Below are 21,622 nucleotides of genomic sequence, written 5' to 3' on the forward strand. Positions count from 1 at the left end.
GCCTGCTCCTAAACTTTACCCTAACCACAGTGTTGTTGTTAACCAACCACCACTAGAAAGTTTATTAATAATTTAAGTATTTGATGAAATTTTATATGGGCCCGTCGAAGTGAAGTGTGACCCAGCTGTGGATATATGAGTTCGGAAAAGAATGGCAGCTGACATGTCATGGAAAACACATTATATATCATGAAAAAAAGCAAAAAGTGGTCTATCTTGCATTTGGAGTTCAGTTCTTGATAAGTACATGTTATATTAGGAGTCTTACCAATAGATTCTTATTGATATTAGTCATGAGTCAGAATTTTCAACTAGTCATAAAATATTGAAAATGGCATAAAATAAGTAGCGCTGAGTTACTCTTTAACGCTCTATGTTCTTATGCTTGAGAGATGTCTGAAGAGTCTGAACTCTATACTCTACCGAAAGGCAAACATAGAAAAAAAAAAGTTTTTCTAGCTAGAAGTTAAGAGTTAAAGTAACTTCAACAATTCAAGCTGTGGGTCACTTGTTATGGCCTTAGTGGTCTGGTTCTGGATTTAATTCAACTCTAACTCTCCCTAATTGACACATGTCCAGTTCGACCTGCTCACTTGATCTTCCCCAGTCACACAGTACCATCAGCGCTAGGAGGGTGAATGCGAGCACATGCTTCCTCTGAGTCATGTTGAGCCAGCGACCGACTCTTTTCGAGCTACCACTAACGCAACAATTGGGACAGCTGAACATGTTTGGAGGAGAACACTAAGTGCAAGTTCTGTTACTTTAGCTAACAGATGCCTCCACTGGCTTTAGACATCTATAACATCACCAGAGACTGAACTAACTGATTTCATAATGGTAGAGCCATTAACTTGTGCCACTCGGGAGCCCGAGAGATGAAGTGTGACCGAGATGCCCAGCCCTATTTGGTAAAGCAGTCTTCCGTGTGTGTGACTGTGGTGTTATCCACTGTGCTGTCTAACCACTCCTGCCCAAGGCACCATGGACAGAAGCTTTCCTCTCACCAGAAAGAGAAAAAAAATGTCATTTTTGTACTGTTGGATTAATAAAATCAAGACCAAAGGCATCACATATCTCCATATACCTCTGATACATGTTGTGATGTAGTCTAATCTGAATACTCTTCACTAATGCTTTTTATTTACTGTTGATTAGCACAAACATGATGATTTTATTAAGCTGTCATGTTGCTGTCATCTGTACGTCATCTGTGTTCCATAGCCTTGAAACAATACAGACATTGTTTCTGCTGTTGTTGTTAAGGAGACAAGGTGTCTGCACTTTATAATGCACAATGCTGGCAGGACATGATATCGGTGCCTTAAATGAGAGATGTAAGACTTGCAAGTCTAGTTATATCACCTCACATAATAAGTGGTTGCAGTTGAGAGAACACACACACACACACACACACACACACTCCCTCAGGATCGCGGGGGGGGGTTGGGGGTGTACTGGAGCCTAACCCAGTGGTCGTTGGGCTGAAGAAGGCAGGATACACCCTGGACAGGTCGCCAGTCCATCGCAGGGCCAGTTGAGAACACATGGAACAAAAAGATCTCCATTAATGAAACAGACTGTTGCATCACTGAGTCTCTTTCTCACTGTTTATAGCCGGTTCACACATTCTTGGCATCTGTTTTAGTGGCACATTACAACAGAGCATATGTAGCAACTCGCATGTCCAAAACAGAAACCCCTCAAAGCGAATCAAAGGCTTTTCTGCCTGATGGTCATAGTTAGGAATGCTTTGACTTAAAGTGTTGTGCATTCTTAGAGTTGCTCTCTGTAGATCCGTCTGTACAGACTGTTTGCCTATGTGCATCTGCTTGCTTTTGTTTGGAGGAAGGAGGTTAAAGGTCTCTCACTCTTCTGTGTTGAGTCTTGTGGAGCTGGACCCCCTGGATAGTTCAACGTCCTGTTTCCCATCCTGCTTTTGCCTGAGGGGAGGGCTTCCTTGGAGCTTAAACTGGCTAAAATTAGCTTTGCTTACGTGAGAAGTTTTACACTGTTGTCATGCTGATGCTTAATAGCTTGTGCAATGCCACACTATGAGGAGCTGTATGCTTTCAATGGAAAATGACAATGCCAGTGTCAGCGATGGATTACTTGTTTTCTGAAGGAGTCACAAGCAGTTTAAAAGCTTTTTTGGTCCGTAAGAATGAAAGACCTGGAATAGGAATAGGAATATCAGATATCCTTTTGTGACTCAGCCAAATCCACGTGTACAAACCGGATTTTTATGTTTTTAGTAGGCAGACACCCCATCCATAAAGAACCATAAGCTGATCAGGCTCCACAATATCACTATACCAATAGCAGCTGTCCTGAATTATTTGTAATTACTTATTTTATTTTTATATTTATGGTTTAAAATCATAAATATCTGTGTTTGATGGTTGAAGAATTGACCTCAATGCTGCACAAAAGAAGTCTATTGGTTAGAAGTTGGAATCACCGTTTTGAATATGAAACCGATGCAGTGCTGTGCTAAAGTCATTTATTTAATTTCCAGTCAAAACAGTCAAACTTTTTTCAGATATTTCTGTGGACTTTAGATACGAGATAATCCACACGAGGAACGGGAAAGTCAAAGAAAAGTGGGGGGGTGGGGTGGGGGGGGGGGCAGAGGTTTCCAATACTGGAGTTCAAGCTCCACTCTTGCTTTGACTCAGAAAAATCCACCAGTGTTTCTGTCCATCCTTCCACACTATGGGTCTGAAAGGATGTGTGGCTGAGAGAGTGAAATAGACAGGCCTGATAGTTTTCAGGCGCCACGCCGGAATTCCGGCGTACCGACGTGTCTGCGAGGAAAAAAAAAAGGTTCGCCCGAACAAGTCTCAAAAATAATATACGTTAATTAAATTAATTATTTTCAAAAGCCGCATCAGAGGGATCAAAGAGCCGCGGGTTGCCGACCCCTGGCCTCGTGATCTGACACTTCTCTTGATCTGACATGCGCAGGTTTCACTGTAACCAACACCAAGGCCGAGCCTACTAGCCATTAAGCCAGTCAGAAACAGGGGGGGCGGGACTTGCTTTGATCAAACAAATTGATAGATTCAGTAGGAAATCCCGGGAAATACACGTGCAAATTTTTTTCCACTGTCAACGCGAAACGTATAAACTCAGCCATGGAACACAACTATATTAAGCCTATATTAAGCCTATATTAAGGGGAAAATGGAACTGAATAGTAATTTTAGGGCTGTAGTATTATTTATGAGTTTGCTGCACTGTAACTGTTTCAAAATATTTAAAATAAATGCTGCATAGTTTGCTATTATATTTTTAAAAGAAATGAATGTGTCCTTGTTCATGTCATTTAGTCAATGGTTAGGCTACTAATCAATTCCTAGTTTACTTTGGAGTATTGGAGGATTGTTATTGCCACCTGCTGACCGTTCTTGGTATGGCTGTAGTATCTGTAGTCTCCGATGCTATAGAAGCAATAAGGTATGCGACTAGTTAAAAACAGGTATGGATTCCTGAGCAGGCCTGCTAGTCCCAAGAGTTCTGGTAATCTGAACAAGCTTCTGAAATATAGGCTTATATTGGGTTTGTTTATCTCATGTCTGAATGTTGTTCATGTATTTCAACAAAATTCAACACAATCTATCATTGAAGGGACGAATTCAAAAGCAAAAATTCTGACAGTAATGAAGATCAGGGTTATACATAGACGTATATCTGCACCCAGGGGCCAACAAGTTGTGTTAAGTGTGTCGCATACATAGCACCCCCACCCTGCTCACCTCCCGAGGAGAGAAAAAAAGTTCAGGCTCAGGAATTTTTCCCACTATCACCCCTGAATAGACATAAAGTTACAAATCGAACAAAGAAGCTGCTGGTGCTTTCAGAACACAGAACAATGAACAGTCTAGAAGTCAACGTCACTGAATACGTTTGGGGTTACTTGAATTCCGAAAAGCAGGAAATGCAACCAATTTCTAAGACTGAACTTTGGAGATGCTGAAAAATATCCTTGCAAAATTCATTTAAAACCCGAATGAAAGTGAATGGATGCTGAAGGAAAATCAAAAAGAAGTACACCCACTAAATTCTGAAATGTTTTATACAGTACTTGTATAATTTTGGTGTAATTATCTGTGAAATGTTTTCTGTTTTTTTTTTTTCGTGATGCTGAAACAGGAATCACTTTTACCTAATAGCCATTTTGACTGGAATTTAAATAAATGAAGGATGGTTTTTCAGAAGCTGCAGAAATGGAGGTTTCGATGATGAATGGAGCTGTAGAAGATTTCATAGTAATTGAGAGCTGTTTAGCACCAAGAATAGACTTATAATAAAATCAGTATCTAGAATGTCTCAGATTGAAAAAAAAAAAAGCGGTGGCCAGGTACCAAATCTCACCGATCAAGTAGCTATTCCTAGTTATTTTATGCCAAGAAATGACTGTAAATGGATCAATACAGTCATTTATTAACATTTACCACCTTTTGCCATGTCATAAATTCTTGCTTTTCCCAAAATACTTTTAATTGTGAATAAACCGTTGGTTTTCGTTCTGGTGTTTAAAACTAGTTTTAAACAGCGTTTTATGTAATGTTCTTCTTTTTTGGTTTAGGAGAAACCGGAAGGATTTCTAGAAGTTCCACAGAGCAGCCTCCGTCCTCTGAGGAGAGCGAGGTCACTGGATGGCAGGGCCTCAGATTCTACCATGAGGGTGAGTTGGTGTGTCCACCACATCGTCAAACAACCAGTTATTCAGTTGAAGTGTTGAAGTGACATGATGACAGATCAAAGTTTTGTTTATTGCAATGATAAAATGGCAAAGCCCACGTTAAATGGACTATTCATTATCCTCACAGCCAGACCTTTTGAACTTCAAAAAAGGATGGCTGCTCAGCCTGAATGACCATGAACAGGTGGGTACATGCAAACTAGAATATTGTGTGCTGTGCCAGTCTGGATGACTTTAGGAATTTCTCTAACTGAAAGTGAGGCTCATTCTAGTACATGTTTTGGCTCTGATAGGGAAGCTCTAATGTATTCCCGTCTAGATACAGGGTTGAACTTGCGCCTTTCACTACAGAATGACTCATTGATTCATCCCGAACAGCATTTTACAGGCTTTGATATTTCTAAACAAGTACTCAGTCTGTAAATCACTTTAAAATGCTGATATTTTAATCGTTGTTATTTGTCTGTCTGGCAGAACAGACACACTTTCATTTTAATCATTGGTTCAGTCCATTCATTAGGTTCAGTCTTATTAGGAGTCAAAAAAGGATGTTAATAAAAAGTTAGTAGAAAAGTATATGTATTAAAAAGTTCATAAAAGCAGAATGCAATGATTTGCAAATCTCATCGGCCCATATTTTATTCACAATAGAACACATCGGATGTTGAAAGTGAGACATTTGACCATTTCATGAAAACGTTAACTCATTTGGAACTTGATGGCAGCAACACATCTCAAAAAAGTCGGGACGGGGCCACGACTACTGTTGTGTAGCATCTCCCCTTATTTAACAACAGTCCATAAACGTCTGGGAAGTGAGGAGGCCAGTTGCTGGAGTTTTGGGAGAGGAATGTTGTCCCATTCTTGTTTGATGTAGGATTCTAGCTGCTCAACAGTCCTGGGTCTTCTTTGATGGATTTTTTGTTTCACGATGCACCAAATGTTTTCTGCAGACCAGCCAGTTCAGCCCCCGGACTCTTCTTCTGTGAAGCCTCGCTGTTGTGATGGACGCAGTATGTGGTTTAGCATCGTCTTGCTGAATTATTCAAGGCTTTCCCTAAAAGACCATTGTCTGGATGGAAGCATATGTTGCCGAAAGCTGTATGTTTTGTTCAGCATTAATGGTGTTGGCTTTTGAACTGTGTGCTAATAACAAGCTGGGAGGTCTTTTACTCTGGAGGATGTAGCGTCCATTATTTCCAAAAACAATTTAAAGTTTCGATTCCTCTGTCCACAGGAGACTATTCCACTTCGCCTGAGTCCGTTTTAAATGAGCTTGGGCCCAGAGAAGTTGGCAGCATTTCTGGGTCCTGTTTATATATAGCTTCTTCTTTGTATGATACAGCTTTAACTTGCATTTGTGGATTGCACAGCGAACATGTTCACAGACGTTGATTTCTGGAAGTGTTCCTGAGCCCCTGCAGTGATTTCCAGTGCAGATGCCTGTTTTCAGTGCAATGCCACCTGAGGGCGCTGAGATCATGAGCAGCCAATATTGACTGTCGACCTTGTTCCTTGTGTACAGGGATTTCTCCAGATTCTGGTTTGGTGAACCTCTGCCCATCTTTGCTTCTGAGAGCCTCTGCCTCTATAAAATGCTCTTTTTATAACAAGTAATTTTAATTAGTTGCAAATTGCTCCTCTAGCTGTTTTTTTTTATTAGTACCACTTACCTTTCCAGCCTTTTGTTGCCCCTGTCCCAACTTTTTTGAGATGTGTTGCTGCCATCAAGTCCTAAATGAGTTAATATATTTCATGAAATCGTAAAATGTCTCACATTCAACATCTGATATGTGTTCTGTGTTCTATTGTAAATAAAATATGGGTCTATGAGATTTACACATCATAAAATTCTGTTTTTATTAACATTTTTTTTTACATTTTACACACCATCCCAACTTTTTTGGAATTGAGGTTGTAAATACTAATGTGATAAACTAATGCTTGAGTATTCAGATTATTTGGTCCAGGCTTACATATAATTATTTTAGCTTTCCTCTGGATTTTGTATGTGGAACGATTCCCAGCAGGTTTCTTGACCTGCCAGCGACTAGTGTAGTCTGTGCCTGATTAGGAAAGTTCGTGTAGGCTGACAGTGTTTTGGCTCAGATTTTGTTTGTCTGTGCTGGTGCCTTCAATGAGATGCAGCAGGGCAAATCAAGATGCTTTACTGTGGGAAACATTCATATGGGAATCCCCATGGGATCGGAAAGCTGGATGTCTAGGCCATACTCTTCACTATGTTCTTTTTTCCCCCCTGACAAATTGTGATACATACTTTATTTGTAAGAGGGACAATAGTGGTATTACACTTTCTTGAAGTGATGACAGAAGTGCATTTTGCCAAATTTCTCCTCTTTCAATGTAAAATGGTCAGTCCTAAACATGGGTAGCACTTATGTAAGAGTATGTGCCATCCAGCTCATGCTTAAACAATTCCATCCCAGCTTTAACTGCGTTTTGAGCCAGAAAAACGTATAGCGAGAACTGTAACGACAAGCAATAGCCAACCGAGCAAGCATACAGTTGTATGCAGAAGTTTGGGCACCCCTGGACAAACAATACATCTGAAAATGGAAATGTACAGGTACTTTATATTTGTTTTCTATATCAAATACATTTTTTTAATTCAAAGAAATAGAAAAAAAAAGTTTTTTTAGCACCTTTCGGTCTTATTTAGCACTTATTTATCACCAAAGCCCATGCTGGGGCTGAATCTTAAATCGCTTACCACTCCCTACATAGTGCACTACATAGAATTTAAAATGCTGGCTCCTTCACTCAAACCGTGCATGATATAGCTTACGAGTAGTCATGTAGGATTCAGCCACATCCATACTGGACATGCGTAATTTAGTTGTAGAAGCTAGAATTTCAAAACTTGCACAGCACACTGTTTAGTGAGTAGCGAGACGTTTGGGATTCAGCCTGTGGTTGATGCTACTTAAGGCAGATCTAAACAAAACATGGACATTTAAAGGATATGAGACATTGAAGTGGCATGATTTGTAGTTTTTATGTGGAATAAAGCAGTAAGGGGCAGTCGTGGGTTGGAGGTTAGGGATCTGGCCCTGTGACTGGAAGGTTGCCGGTTCGATCCCCAGGGCCGAGAGTCCATGACTGAGGTGTCCTTGAGCAAGACACCTAACCCCCAACTGCTCCCCGGGCGCCGTGGATAGGGCTGCCCACCGCTCCGGGCAAGTGTGTGCTCACTGCCCCCTAGTGTGTGCGTGTGTTCACTAGTGTGTTTGTGGTGTTTCACTTCACGGATGGGTTAAATGCGGAGGTGGAATTTCCCCAGTTGTGGGATCAAAAAAGTATCACAAAAAAAAAAAAAAAAAGTTCTTTAATTCAAAGCCTGTGATATTAACTGAGGAGTTGTTTGACCAGTTGTTTGGCCAACTGATCAGCCTAATTCTAGTTAAGAAAAACTGCCTCTCAGTTTAACCATAACCAGGTCATAACTTTATCTGTGCTCTCTGTAGTCCGTGTGAGCAGCATTACGCTCAGATTTCATTTCATTTCTAGCACAAGTACTTTTCCTGATTGTACACAATTGTGCAGTTGTACCGTTTTATATGTATCTGTTTTATAATAAATAGCTGATGTACTCACTTGTGCTGATACACTGATGTCACCGATGATGATGATGATTAATAGAGAAGCACAGACGGGTTTTCAGTACTGTGTGTGTGTCTTGAACTTCTTTTGTCTTTTGCCAGTGGAGGAAGTACTGGTTTGTGCTGTCTGCTCACAGCCTGCGTTACTACTTAGACTCTGGAGCCGAGGAGGCAGGTTCACTGACCTTATTTTCCATCAAATCACATTCATTCTTTGTAGCTCCAGAATGTTCTTAACGATTTTCTGTTTTCGCTCAAGTCCTCAGAACTGGTGGGAGAAATTGACCTGACTACCTGTTACCAAGTGACTGAGAACCAAGTTCAGAGGAGTTACGGCTTTCAGCTTCATGTAAGACAAACATTTACATGGACTAAGAATCTTTGGTAACACTTTATTTGAAGGCTACCTACATAAGGGCTTTATGACGCATTCATAAGCACTGAATAATGCGTTTATGAAGCACTACTTGAACATTTATTAAGTGCTTATGTCGGTTCTCGCAACCTGACATAAGATATTTTATGAAATAAATGACATTGTACTGACATAATAAGAATAAACGTTGAACATATTTACAGCACTAAACATTTTAAACCCTATACATGATTGCATCAATCATCTTATCCACGCCATGGAGGGAAGATGGGGCGGTTTCCAAACATATTTTACCTGATATCAGTACAATGTCGTCTTAAGAATGCTGACATAAATAGTTATGTACAGTGTTTTAAATGTTTAGTGCTGTAAATATGTTCAGTGTTTATTCTTATTATGTCAGTACAATGTCATTTATTTCATAAAACATCTTATGTCAGGTTGCGAGAACCGACATAAGCACTTAATAAATGTTCAAGTAGTGCTTCATAAACGCATTATTCAGTGCTTATGAATGTGTTATGAAGCCCTTATGTAGGTAGCCTTCAAATAAAGTGTTACCGAATCTTTATTCATTCTTTTTTTTTTTTTAAGTGGAGTTGAAAGATTTAGATTTCACATTGAAATTTTAAGTGAAGCGTTTAAAATGTTGTCCCATGTTTTCAAGTCACTGCCGAAACACGAAGTTTTAGTCCCTAAGTGGAGCCTTATTTTGGGGCATGATGTAAGACTACACGCCTGTTCTTCATGGCCACAAGATGAGCGGTTAGACTGTTGAAGTAAATGTGTCCCACAGTCTGAAAATCAGTGGGTAACATTAAGAATGGTCATTGCTGAAACAATGAATACAATTATTTTGTCTTTTAATGAAAAGTATTATGATTTTGTGTGTACAGCTGCTCAAAGCTTTGTTTGGTCTTTGTTCTGGTCAAAGTGAGCTAATATTGTCACTACCAAAACATTTGTTTTAGTAGTGTAATGATTGTTTAGCTAGTGAGAAAATGTTCAGTTTTAATGAAGTAAATGTAATTAAGGTATAGCGTCACTCAAAGCGAAAGGATTTTAGTCTAAAGTCTGTCAGTTAATGGGTTTTGAACTTTGACTTTGTACCAGTTCAGTGAAATGATCCATAAAGCCCCTTCATACTGATGGAGCAAGGCTGCACTGTAGATGAGTAGATCAAAATAATATGTTTGATCCGTCTAGACTCATACACATGTTCACACGTTGGCGGCTATGACTGCTGGGATACGGCAAAACTGGATCCAGGCTGTTATGAAGAATTTGCAGAACCATAATGCACCAGATGTTGCAAGGTAAGTAAAAATAAAAAGGTCTGTTGATTTGCAGACAAACGAAATAAAAGAACTGGTGAAGATCTCAGCTTGGTTCACTTCAACTGTGCACTTTACCAGCCTTGCAGAGAACCACTTCCACCAAGTGGAGGCCCTGTCCGGGCCAGATGTGACTCAGGACTCCCGCTTTACTCAGCGCTGTCCCGAACAACAGTCCAGCCACAACAGGCAACACGAACATGGTGCTAAAACCTTTGGCTGGGATGAAGTTGGTCATAGCTGTATGATGGATCCAGGAAGTAGCAGAGAACAGAAGTGGGTGGATCTCCAGACTGAGAAGGAGCAAGAGAGCAGGAGTAGGAGGAGAGGAAGAGAAGAGCGCAGGCAACGGTATGCGATTGTAATGGGTTCTTCAGCGTGTCCTAAGGATGAGAGTAGCAGCCTTGGCTCTCCAGAGCATCAGCAGCAGCAGCAGAGGAGAAGAGAGATTGAGGAACGTTGGCTGCAGGTGGAAAGGACAGCTATCCGAGAGGGAAAGAAGGTGCTGCTGTATCTGAACTGGGAGAGTAAGAGCACTGTGGAGCTGGAGAAACTTCTGGAACATTACCAGAGGAGGGTAAGAGGGGCTAGTGCTGCTTGTTGAACATACTTTTTGAATGTAAAGGTGCTCAGCTGGTAGTAAAAGCCTGCAAATTGAATAAACATAATATTCACTGAGATACATGGCATTAAAATAGAAATATTCTTTGGGTTTAGATTTGGTAACTCAGAGTTTAGATTTTGGGGTGTGGGTGTGTGTGGGTGTGTGTGTGTGTGTGGGGGTGTGGGTGTGTGTGTGTATGTTCTGAATGATGTCAGGTGGAACAATTGACTGTCCAGTTAACAGAGTCTGCAGATGAGAACCAGTCACTAGAGCAAGAGCACAATGCTGAGTGGACCTGCCAGGTAAGTTTGTACTGTATTCATACTCACATTATTGCTCTATATTAGATTAAGCTTAAACCGCTTACTGGTCTTCATTAAGGTCACTCAGACTTGTCAGTGTGGTTTAGAACACAGCATAGTTTACTGCCAACTACAAAAATAGACTTCACTGTGTAGCCAAATGCAGAGGGCAGCAATTACAGATAAAAGGTATTCATTTGTACACACACACACACACACACACACACACACGAGAATTTATCATTTAAACAGCCCAAATGCATAGATCAGTGCTTTATCACTGTTTCTGCTTATTTTAAAAAAGTGATATTTAAATCTGATCATGTCTTCCAAGCAGGAGCCAACACATGATCTTGGAGTACAACATAAGCCACAGAAGATGAGCTCAAATAAACAAGATCCTGTGCTGACTCTTACTGACAAATACCAAGAGACCAAACAGCTTCTTCAACAGGAGAATCTGAGAAGACAACAGATAAGCAACCGGCTGGGCCTCTGTCCTTCAGCACACTTCATAAAAGAGCCTGAAATAAAGAATGAATGCAATGTGGATTGTGAAAGGACTGAATCCAGCCTGGCATCACATGCTTGGTGTGAGGCAAGCAGAGACTGGGAGGATGAGCATAGCAGGGCTGAGGTTGATGGGTTCAGTGAAAGAGCTGCGCTAGTGGTGAAGGAAAACACTGGTTCAGATCCAGCTGTGGTAAATCGATTCTCTCAGGAAGCTGAGGGTCTAGCCAGGCAAAACGAGGCCCTAAAGCAACATAATCAAGAACTACTGAACCAGCTTGCTGAGGCAAACCGAGAGATTGACAGGCTTAAGGCAGAACTCCGACACCAACCAAATGACTGCCAGCCAGAACTGGAGTCCATGGTGGAGCCTCTTGAGATGGAATTATCCCGGAACCGTGAAAAGCTTCAGGAGGCACAGAACAAGCTGGCAGAGTTGGAAGAGCATCTGAAGGACACGCAGAGAGAAGTTCAGTTGAGGGAAGCCACATTAAGAGGCCTGGGCTTCCTGACCAAGGACCGTGAAAAGATAAGCAAAATATCAGCCCAAGGGGAAACTGACAGGCTTTGTCAGAGTGAGATCAAGCTTTCTGAGGTAGAGAGCCAATTGGCTCTCTCGGAGCAGACCTGCAGGGAGCGCCAGACCCAGAATGTGCTGCTTAGGGAATCAGAGCTTCTAAATGGCCACAGGATAATAGAGGCTGAGGAGACAATTAAGATGTTGAAAAGAGAGTTAGAGTCTGATGCATCATCTCCATGGGAAGGACCGGTGTGTCTACAACAACAGCAGGTTCACGATGGAAGGAGATCAAGAGAAGGAATTCAACGTGTGGTTGAGGAAAGTGTTAGGGTGAGGTCCATTGTGCTCAGCAAGTTACTAGAGGTCATCAAACAGATAGCTGGGAATGAGAAGCAGGGATCTACCTCAGAACTTGAGAATATACAGCTGAATCCTACAATGGTTAAGACGCTGCAGTTAGAGAAGAACATTTGGGAAGGCGTTGTGAATGCCTTGAAAGACGATCCATTCCAGGGTGTGGGGACTCTGCTGTGGTATGGCAACATAAAACTGGAAGAGATCAAGATGTACCTCTCGGCCCTTGGCGTTTCCACAGATAGCAGTACACTGTTGTCCCTGAGCAGAGATTCAGACCCACGTATATCAAGTAACATGTCTTTGAGCAGTCCTGACATAATTGGAACTCATGATGGTGCAATGAAGGATGAAAAGGAAAGGACAGTACTGTTGGATGAGCAACTTGATTTAATATGGACAAGTTTGAAACAGCATGTGAAAAATAGACTGACCCTGCTAAACCATGTAGTATCTAAACTGGAGTCTCCCATTAATGAAGGACAGTGCGATGTCTGCATGCAGACAGATGAATTCCCATTGTCAGTGCAGGATCTTGTTGTGAGTGCAGGCCTGGACATCTTTACCGCCTGTTTGGTTGGGACTGTTGAGGTTCAGAAGGAGAGGACTTTGCCCATCTTTGAGCCATTTGGTAGCAATGTACCATATGTAGAAGTGCAAACTGAAAACCATGAGAGAGTGCTGGAGCAGAACAACAACCGTGAGAAAACTGAGGCGAATGAGGAGACAGAAAGTCCCGTTTCCTTGAAAAGTCGCATAAAAGAGCTTGAACAGCTGTCATCTGAAGGGGTGAAGAGGCTTGCTTCTCTTCAGCAGCAACATGAGGAAGACAAGGACAGGCTCAAGATGGACATAGTGGTACCGCTAATCATTTTTATCCTTCGCTTTAAAATTAGACATTAACCTCTTTCTTAATGCTAGTAACTAACTAACCTTACCAGGTTACTCACTACTCCATTTCAAGACCTGTTCCCTTGTTTCCGTATGTGCCTTTTAAGGGCTGTTCTAACGATTCGGTTATTAAGATGTGAACTCATTCAGGGCGGTTTGGTGTGAATTGCTCTGTTCTGGAGAAACTTGCTGAGTCAGAAAATGTTGACATTGGTGGTGATGGGAACCAGATGCCTGAAGCATTTAATGCCCCTAAAAGCTCACAGAAAAGCAGCACAGGAGAGAGCTAATCATGGTAGAGAGGTACATACAAGGCAAAAAGTGCCCAAACCACCCCCGCCCAACCAGTTTACCTCAGTTTTACCATGGTCAGGATTATTTATTTATGTATATATCAGAAGATGCGTGTTTACTGATCATTTTGTATAATATAGGGAATGGCCACATTTTTATTCTAAACATTGTGACCCCTGGTTCCTTTCACCAGCCCGGAAAAGAGATCTGTTGATTTCTAACAATGCACCAGTTAATATCTGAGTGCTCTGAATAAATTGGTTCACATCTCAGCAATTAAATTATGTAGATAATTAGAAAAATCAGTGGAACTACCCTTCAGCTCAGCTGCTTCTATCATAAACAGCCTACTAGGAGTGTAATGATGCACACATTTCCAGTTTTTTTAGGTTCTAAGAATAGGCTGTACATTGTTAATGTAAGAAGATTTTGCACCAAGTCATTTATTCCTCGTGATGATTTTAACACGATATAAAAGGTAACTGGAGTTTCCAAATGATGTGAAAAAAATGGCAAAAATAGATACGTTTTCGTGCGACAGCGACGATGTGTTAATGTATTGATCCTACAGAGCTTTAATTATGCACTACAGAGATTCATGCAGATAAATAATATTTCCCAGATGGTTCATGAAGTTCTCACTGGCATCTACCAAAGGAAGACCAAAACAATCACAACCCCTTAAGTGAAATCAGTCTGACTGTGGGAACGTGAACAGCGTAAGCCCGTCCCTCCCCCCATCCACTTAACCCTGCTAGGTTGCACCCAGAAGTTTTGATCATTGGCTGTGGTTTCAATGGAAGATAATGAGACCCAGTGGCGTATCAGTGGTGCAGTTTCAAGTTTCAGATCCCTGTTTTTAATGCTTGTTTTTCTGATATTTCAGTACTTTATTGAAATTACACCCTTACAAACACTAACCTCCGAGTCCTTCAGGTCTTTGTGTGTTCTTAGAATGCATCACTGCTTTTGTGCACACCATGACCTTGACTCAGTTCCGGCTGTAGTTCTCCTTATCTCTAACCCTGTTGTCACTTTCAAAGTTGACTTTAGGGCGTGACAAAGTGGTCCAACTCCAACATGGTCTGCTTTTTCTTTAGGCTGCCTATGAACGGGGCTTTACCTTGTTGAAGGAGTCTCATCAGAAGCTCACAGAAGACCTTCTCATCAAACACCAGCAAGAACAGGAGCTCCTACAGGTGGAGAAGGAAAGGCTTCTAGCTGAAGAGGCAGCCGCTACTCTCACTGGTTGGTCCCTTATTTGTACAGCAGGGGTGTTTATTTCTGTGTTTTTTGTGAGTTTAACTGATAATGTGAACCTCCATAGTGATTGAAGCCATGAAGAGAGCTCATTGCTCAGAGTTGGAGCGAGTGCTGCAGAAGGCAATTCAGGAGAAGAGCAGTGGTGACGCAAGCATTGCTGAGATATTGAAAAATCACAGGTACGGGAACATAAAGATCAGAAAGCAAAGATGGACCTTAAATTATGCCCTGTTTATTGTTTGCATAACCATTTACTTTCTGTTGCCATGTTTACCATATTTCACATGAACCACTAGTAATTATAACACCACATACACACTAGTGAAGACACACACACTAGGGGCAGTGAGCACACTTGCCCGGAGCTGTGGGCAGCCCTATCCACGGCGCCCGGGGAGCAGTTGGGGTTAGGTGTCTTGCTCAAGGACACCTCAGTCATGGACTGTCGGCCCTGGGGATTGAACCGGCAACCTTCCGGTCACAGGGCCAGTTCCCTAACCTCCAGCCCATGACTGCCCCAAATATATGAATATATATATGGACTGGCGACCTGTCCAGGGTGTATCCTTCCTTCTTCCCAATGACCGCTGGGATAGGCTCCAGCACCCCCCCCCCTATTTTTTATAATATATCATATATTAATATATAATATAATTTATATATATATATTTATATATTGACCGGGGTCCTCTCTGTGTGGAGTTTGCATGTTCTCCCCGTGTCTGCGTGGGTTTCCTCCGGGTTCTCCGGTTTCCTCCCACAGTCCAAAGACATGCAGTCAGGCCAATTGGACATGCTAAATTACCCCTGGGTGTGAATGTGTGAGTGACTGTCTGTGTCTGTCTGTCTGCCCTGCGATGGACTGGCGACCTGTCCAGGGTGTATCCTGCCTTCCGCCCGAAGACTGCTGGGATAGGCTCCAGCATTCCCCCGCGACCCTGACGGAGAAGCGGCTTAGAAAATGGATGGATGGATGGATGGATGGATATTTATTTATATATATATATATATATATATATATATATATATATATATATATATATATATATATATATATATATATATATATATATATATAGATACCTTACATTTTGCAATATTTTGCTATTTTTCTATTTTATATATATATATATATATATATATATATATATATATATATTATAGCAAAATGTAAGGTATATGTATCGTATAACTTGCTGTCTGTGGTATACAGTGTTTTAAAATGCCCACAAATGCCAGCAGTGCTTCATACACTTGTACCAGCATAACACCCATTAATATACCACTACCAGTATCCCTGCTGTGCTAATAATGGTACACCAACAATATAATCTCTGGTCAGCGGTCATCTTGGTGGTTCATTTCCATAGACGTTTGAGCTGGTGGGTGGCTGACAATTGGTGCAGGTGCAAATTGACTATAATCAGTAAATGTATAACTGCAAAATGTACTTTACCATGGTAGGTGTACTTGATAAAATGGCCAATGGGTAAAGGTACAGTACTGACCAAAAATCCTTAGGAGGCTGTCCTTAATTTATTTCAGTTTCATTTAAAACAGCCATTAAGCACTTTTCGAGACATACTTCAGAGGAGATATAAGACAATCCACTTGCATCAGGAAGGGGAAGGTCAAAAGATAATCAGTGGAAACTAAAACTAGTTTCCTAAAATAAAGTTTAAAAAAAAGTTATAGAGAAAATGGGCCTGCAATCATGCAAGACCCGCGAGACCACCAAAACCCAAAATCGGATGAAGTGATTAAAGCTTTCGTCTTTGAGAGTGAGGAGAAAATCAAGCTCCAAGCTGATCTCAGGACAATGAACTGACCACCACTGAGTCCAGGCCTCAATATCATTGAATGTGTTTGCGATTTCTTTGGAAAGTTCAGTCTGGGGTTTTCATGCATTGGAGAGTGAACTCACTAAGAACTGAGAAAACTGATTATATTTGGTTGAAATTTTATTAATACATTAAATTTTATTAAGTATATGGTTCCTGCTTTTTTCCCTTTTCCTGAAAAATGACTAACTTGATGGCCTTTTTAACTTTAAAATTGAATAAACAAAGGATGGTCTCTGACATTTGCACAGTACAAGTAATAAACTTGCAACTCTGTGTGTGTGCGTGTGTGTGTGTGTGTGTGCATTAGTGTGGAGCTGGCATCAGTTGAGAGGGAGCTGGATGTACTGTCTGAGCTGTACTCACAGAAATGTCTGGAAAGTGTCCACCTGGCCCAAGCTCTGGAGGCAGAGAGGAAGGCTCTACAGCACTGCCAGCACCAGAACCTAGCACTCCATACACGCAACCAGGTAACTGGCCTGTCACTGCTCCACCCAAAAAGCACCGTTTTATTCCTACAGTTGCAAGATTGGACAGGTCTTCTGCAACATTGGCAGAAATCCTGTTCCACCTAATGAGACAGTCTAGAACAGAACTCTGTTTTTGTGAAAATGTGTGCATTTAAAATGTGTCATTGATTTTAAACTGTATTTATTCATAAACAGCGCTGTGTGAAGGTTTTAGGCATCTAAGCAAAGTTTTAAACAGCAGTGAGTTTATCACAATAGACATTAGAATAAAGTCGCATTCATAATTCAAATAAACAGAAAAACAATAAACAGTAACAAGAATTTCTTGGGTCCATATTTTTCCTGGACACCTTCTCAGCCGCCACAGAGACTCGTTAATATCATCAATGACATCATGAGCTCAATTTACTGAGCACTGATTGGTCAAACCAGGAGCTGCTTTTTAACTACATATAATAGTGTAGGGAACATATGACACCAGTACTGGCTTCTCTACACTGGTTGCCTGTAAGCCACAGAATAGATTTTAAAATTTTAATGCTTATTTATCAGGCTGTTCATAATGAGGCTCCAGCCTACATCACTGAGCTCCTATGTCCTCTTCATAGCGCGAGAACTTTAAGGTCTTCAAATCAGGGGTTATTAAGTGTTCCTCGTACTGACTTAAAATCACAGGGGGACCGGACTTCGGCAGTCTGTGCCCCAAAATTGTGGAATAATCTTCCTACTGATGTCAGACTCTCTGATTTAATCCAGGTTTTTACAAAACGTTTAAAGACTTATTTTTATTCTCTCGCTTTTGATGGTTGTGCTTTATAAGTCGGTGTGCATTTGAATATGCAATGGTGTGTATTCCTTATTTGAGTATATGATTTATAATGATCTTAATTGTCTTGTATTGTAATTTGTAAAGCACTTTGTGAGTCACTCTGGAAAAGAGATGTATAAATAAGGTTTTACTTACTAATAGTGGGCTTTGTCGAGGAGGTTAAACAAACACACCGACATCCAGAAAATCACAATATATATAATTATTATTAGTATTAATTAATAAATAACACAAACACAAGCAAATAAACACAAGCTAGACAAATAAACAGATTTTGAAAATGTGTCTTGGGTGCCTAAGACTTTCACACAGTGCTGTATGTGTGTGTCACACTGTTAATATAGTAGGTTAATAAACTGTTGGAGCGAAATCTAAGTTCTCAAAAATAGTAACCTTAAAGGAGAAGAGGAAAACAATCTTAACTTGCAATCGAAGTTAATGGAATGTGATTTTCCCCAAGTAACCGCTTGTTTTAGTTCATTCATCGTGAAATTTGAACACATTTCAAAGGGCAACTGTCGTTTTCAAACGATCCCGAAAAGGAAAACGGCAAGCATATATGACTGAATCACCTTTTATAAAGTTACCAGAGACTTTCTGATATCTGCCTCTGTTTCTTCTTTCCGTCTGAGATGCGCGGTGTTTTTAAATGAATGGCTTGCCCCCAAACGCTAGTGTTTTTATAGATATCCTTATACAGCTCTGCCCATGAATAACCACTGAGCTAAATGGTTTCTTTCATTCACTGCCACTTTTATTCCTATAACTAACTGAGGTCCAGACCGGACCCGTCTGAATCGGTCACAACATTGTATGTGCCCATTGTCCAGGAGCTGAACCACCACCTTGCTGAGGAAGTCATCAGATTGTCGACAATAGCAAAGGAGGGTTCCAGTCAGCTGGTTGACGATAGGCAACAGTACGAACTGGAGGTTAGTGCACTGTTTTGAGAAACACCACTTTTCAGGGTTTCTGCCTTTCTAGAAGCCCGGAGAGCTAGCAGTTCTGACACCAGTCCATCTGGATTAGTATTTACTTACTAGTAGATACTTCGGAGTATAAATATGAGCTTTGTGCCTATGTTGAGTATTTGAATGTCCCAAGCCATCGTTTTCCATGCATGTTTCATTCGTTTGTCTCTCATTTCAGATCATGCTGCGAGTAAAAGAAACTGAGGTCATTTATCTACAACAGAAAATCAGCGCTTTGAAGAATGAACTTGAGAGTGCCCAAACGGTGAGCATGATAAGCGAGTAGCCAACTATTGTACTGTGATCTAATAATCACAGTAGCAAATCACCAGCATAATAATAAGTGACTTTTAATGCATTAAAAGAGTTGAAAATGCGTCATTTTCATTTGGATGTTGCTTGTGGGTCATTCTGCGTATTCTCTTATTTCCAGGATCAAAGGCTTGCTATAGATAGATACCAAGAAATACAGATGGATCACTGCATGGTGAAAGAGAAGGCTGAACAGCAAATTGAGCAGCTCAGGGAACATCTGAGACTTGCTTACGAGGCCTTAGCAGAATCTGTGGAGAAGAAGACTTCTGCCACTGCTCTTAATATGGCACATTACAGCTTACTAAAAAGCTGACATTAAGCTTGCGGCACTTCTCTAACATAATGGATTTTGTCCAGGATGCCCATAATGTAGCTTCATGACAGTTACTCGCCTTTACTGATGAAGAGCAGAGCTACAATGAAAAGATATCTACACTGACTTGATTAAAGTATTTATTTTGTTTCTTTTGTTCTTCTGTACAAAGATTTAAAGATATCAAAGTGTAAACAAAGAACGCTACTGTGTAAGCTTGAGGTAATGTGGTATTTTATAGCCTAAATTAATAAGCCTTACAATAAAACAAGCATCAGAAATTTGACCTTTTTTTTGCAGATTTCCAACACGCTTTTTACCAAAAAACTTGGGATGCTGTGCAAAATGTAAATAAAAGCAAAATGCAATGATGTGCAGATCATTTAAACCTTATATTTATTTGAAAATAGTACAAAGACAATATTTTTGGTCAAATATATGCCCATTTTGAATTTGATGCCAACAACATGTTCCAAAAAGTTTGGGACGGCGGCAACAAAAGGCTGGTAAAATTGTGTAAAAAAAAAAAACAAACAAAAAAAAAACAACCTGGTGGTTAGTTGGCAACAGAGCAGTCCAGAGCTGTCACCACGGATTACATTTGGTGCATTATTAAATCAAAAATATGACAAATGAGCCCCTGAACTGTTGAACAGCTGAAATCCTCTAACTAACAAGAATGGCAAAACATTTCACTTTAAAAACTACAGCAGTGACTCCCAAGGTCCCAACCAGAGTGTTGTTAAAAGAAGAGGTGCTGAGACACAGCGGTAAACAGGCTCCCGTCCCAACTTTTCTGGAATGTGTTGTTGGCATCAAATTCAAAATGGACCTAAAAAAACAATAACATTCCTCAGTTTTCACCTTTGATACGTTGTCTTTGTAGGATTTTCCTTTCCATCGTTTGCATATCATTGCATCCTATTTTTGTTGACTTTCTGTGGCCCAGCTTTCTTGGAAATGGAGTTGTAGAAATGAAAGTAATCCTGTTACATTTAGAGGGAAGAAATTAGTAAATGTATTACTTTTTTGAGTAATTACCCCAAACAGGAGCTCTCACACTAACTACACCTCCATTATGTCCAACCTGCTGAACCTGTGCAGCACTCTGTTCTAACGGAGTTGTGTGTGAGTGTAGTGATGAACGTTTTGCTGTCCTCCCTTTTATTGTGTTTCTCCTGCACTTTGACTTTTTCTTCTAAACACCCAGAAAATCACGCCTGTCCATAACGTAGATTATTGCTGAATTGGCTTGTCTATGGCAGGCTGTCTTCAAGCGGCTATATCATTTCATAACACCATGCAACCATGCAGTAGTCAATAATATCATTGACCGGAGGAAGTCGTGGGGGTTTGGCTGCATTAAAATGACTGAAAATGATAGTTGCAAAAAATTCAGTTTTAAAAATGTATGTATGTTTGTGTGTGTGTGGGGCCCATTGGCTCATGGGGGTTCTATGTGGCAGTTTATTTTTGGCTTAGCACAAAGACCACCCAAATCAAATCACATTTATTGTCGCATCACATCCACACAAGTGGAAAATGAGTAAAAATCTTTTTTTATTTAAATAAAAAAAATATAAATATCTAAGAAGAAATATATATATATATATATATATATATATATATAGATAGATAGATAGATAGATAGATAGATAGATAGATAGATATATAGAGATATATATATATATATATATATATAGATATAGAGATATATATATATATATCTCTATATATATATCTATCTATCTATCTATCTATATATATATATATATATATAGATAGATATATAGATAGATATATAGAGATATATAGAGATATATATATATATATATATATATATAGATATATATAGATATATATAGATAGATATATATATAGAGATATATAGATATATATAGATATATATAGATATATACACACACACTGACTCTGAACATACACATATACACAATATATGGGGGCAGTCGTGGGCTGGAGGTTAGGGAACTGGCCCTGTAACCGGAAGGTTGCCAGTTCGATCCCCAGAGCTTGACAGTCCATGACTGAGGTGTCCTTGAGCAAGACGCCTAACCCCCAACTGCTCCCCGGGCTGCCCACTGCTCCG

General features: G+C 40.3%; 1 protein-coding gene across 2 annotated transcripts in view; it reads left to right on the forward strand.

The window, feature by feature from the left end:
- The window catches only part of LOC108435870 (myosin phosphatase Rho-interacting protein-like), a 35,214-nt gene extending 15,413 nt beyond the window's left edge, over window positions 1-19,801 (forward strand). The window contains exons 9-22 of one of the 2 annotated variants that reach the window (XM_017711989.2): window positions 4,592-4,690; window positions 4,836-4,892; window positions 8,431-8,499; window positions 8,588-8,677; window positions 9,911-10,020; window positions 10,120-10,615; window positions 10,858-10,944; window positions 11,279-13,186; window positions 14,614-14,761; window positions 14,841-14,955; window positions 16,928-17,087; window positions 18,747-18,848; window positions 19,066-19,152; window positions 19,321-19,801. In XM_017711989.2, coding sequence (XP_017567478.2) covers window positions 4,592-4,690; window positions 4,836-4,892; window positions 8,431-8,499; window positions 8,588-8,677; window positions 9,911-10,020; window positions 10,120-10,615; window positions 10,858-10,944; window positions 11,279-13,186; window positions 14,614-14,761; window positions 14,841-14,955; window positions 16,928-17,087; window positions 18,747-18,848; window positions 19,066-19,152; window positions 19,321-19,515 — 3,723 coding nt within the window. In that variant the 3' untranslated portion in view covers window positions 19,516-19,801. The remainder of the gene's footprint in view (window positions 1-4,591; window positions 4,691-4,835; window positions 4,893-8,430; window positions 8,500-8,587; window positions 8,678-9,910; window positions 10,021-10,119; window positions 10,616-10,857; window positions 10,945-11,278; window positions 13,187-14,613; window positions 14,762-14,840; window positions 14,956-16,927; window positions 17,088-18,746; window positions 18,849-19,065; window positions 19,153-19,320) is intronic. The other variant, XM_017711990.2, reaches the window with a different exon arrangement.
- The last annotated feature ends 1,821 nt before the right edge of the window (window positions 19,802-21,622 follow it).

Source organism: Pygocentrus nattereri, chromosome 14, assembly GCF_015220715.1.
Source record: "Pygocentrus nattereri isolate fPygNat1 chromosome 14, fPygNat1.pri, whole genome shotgun sequence".
NCBI lineage: Eukaryota > Metazoa > Chordata > Actinopteri > Characiformes > Serrasalmidae > Pygocentrus > Pygocentrus nattereri.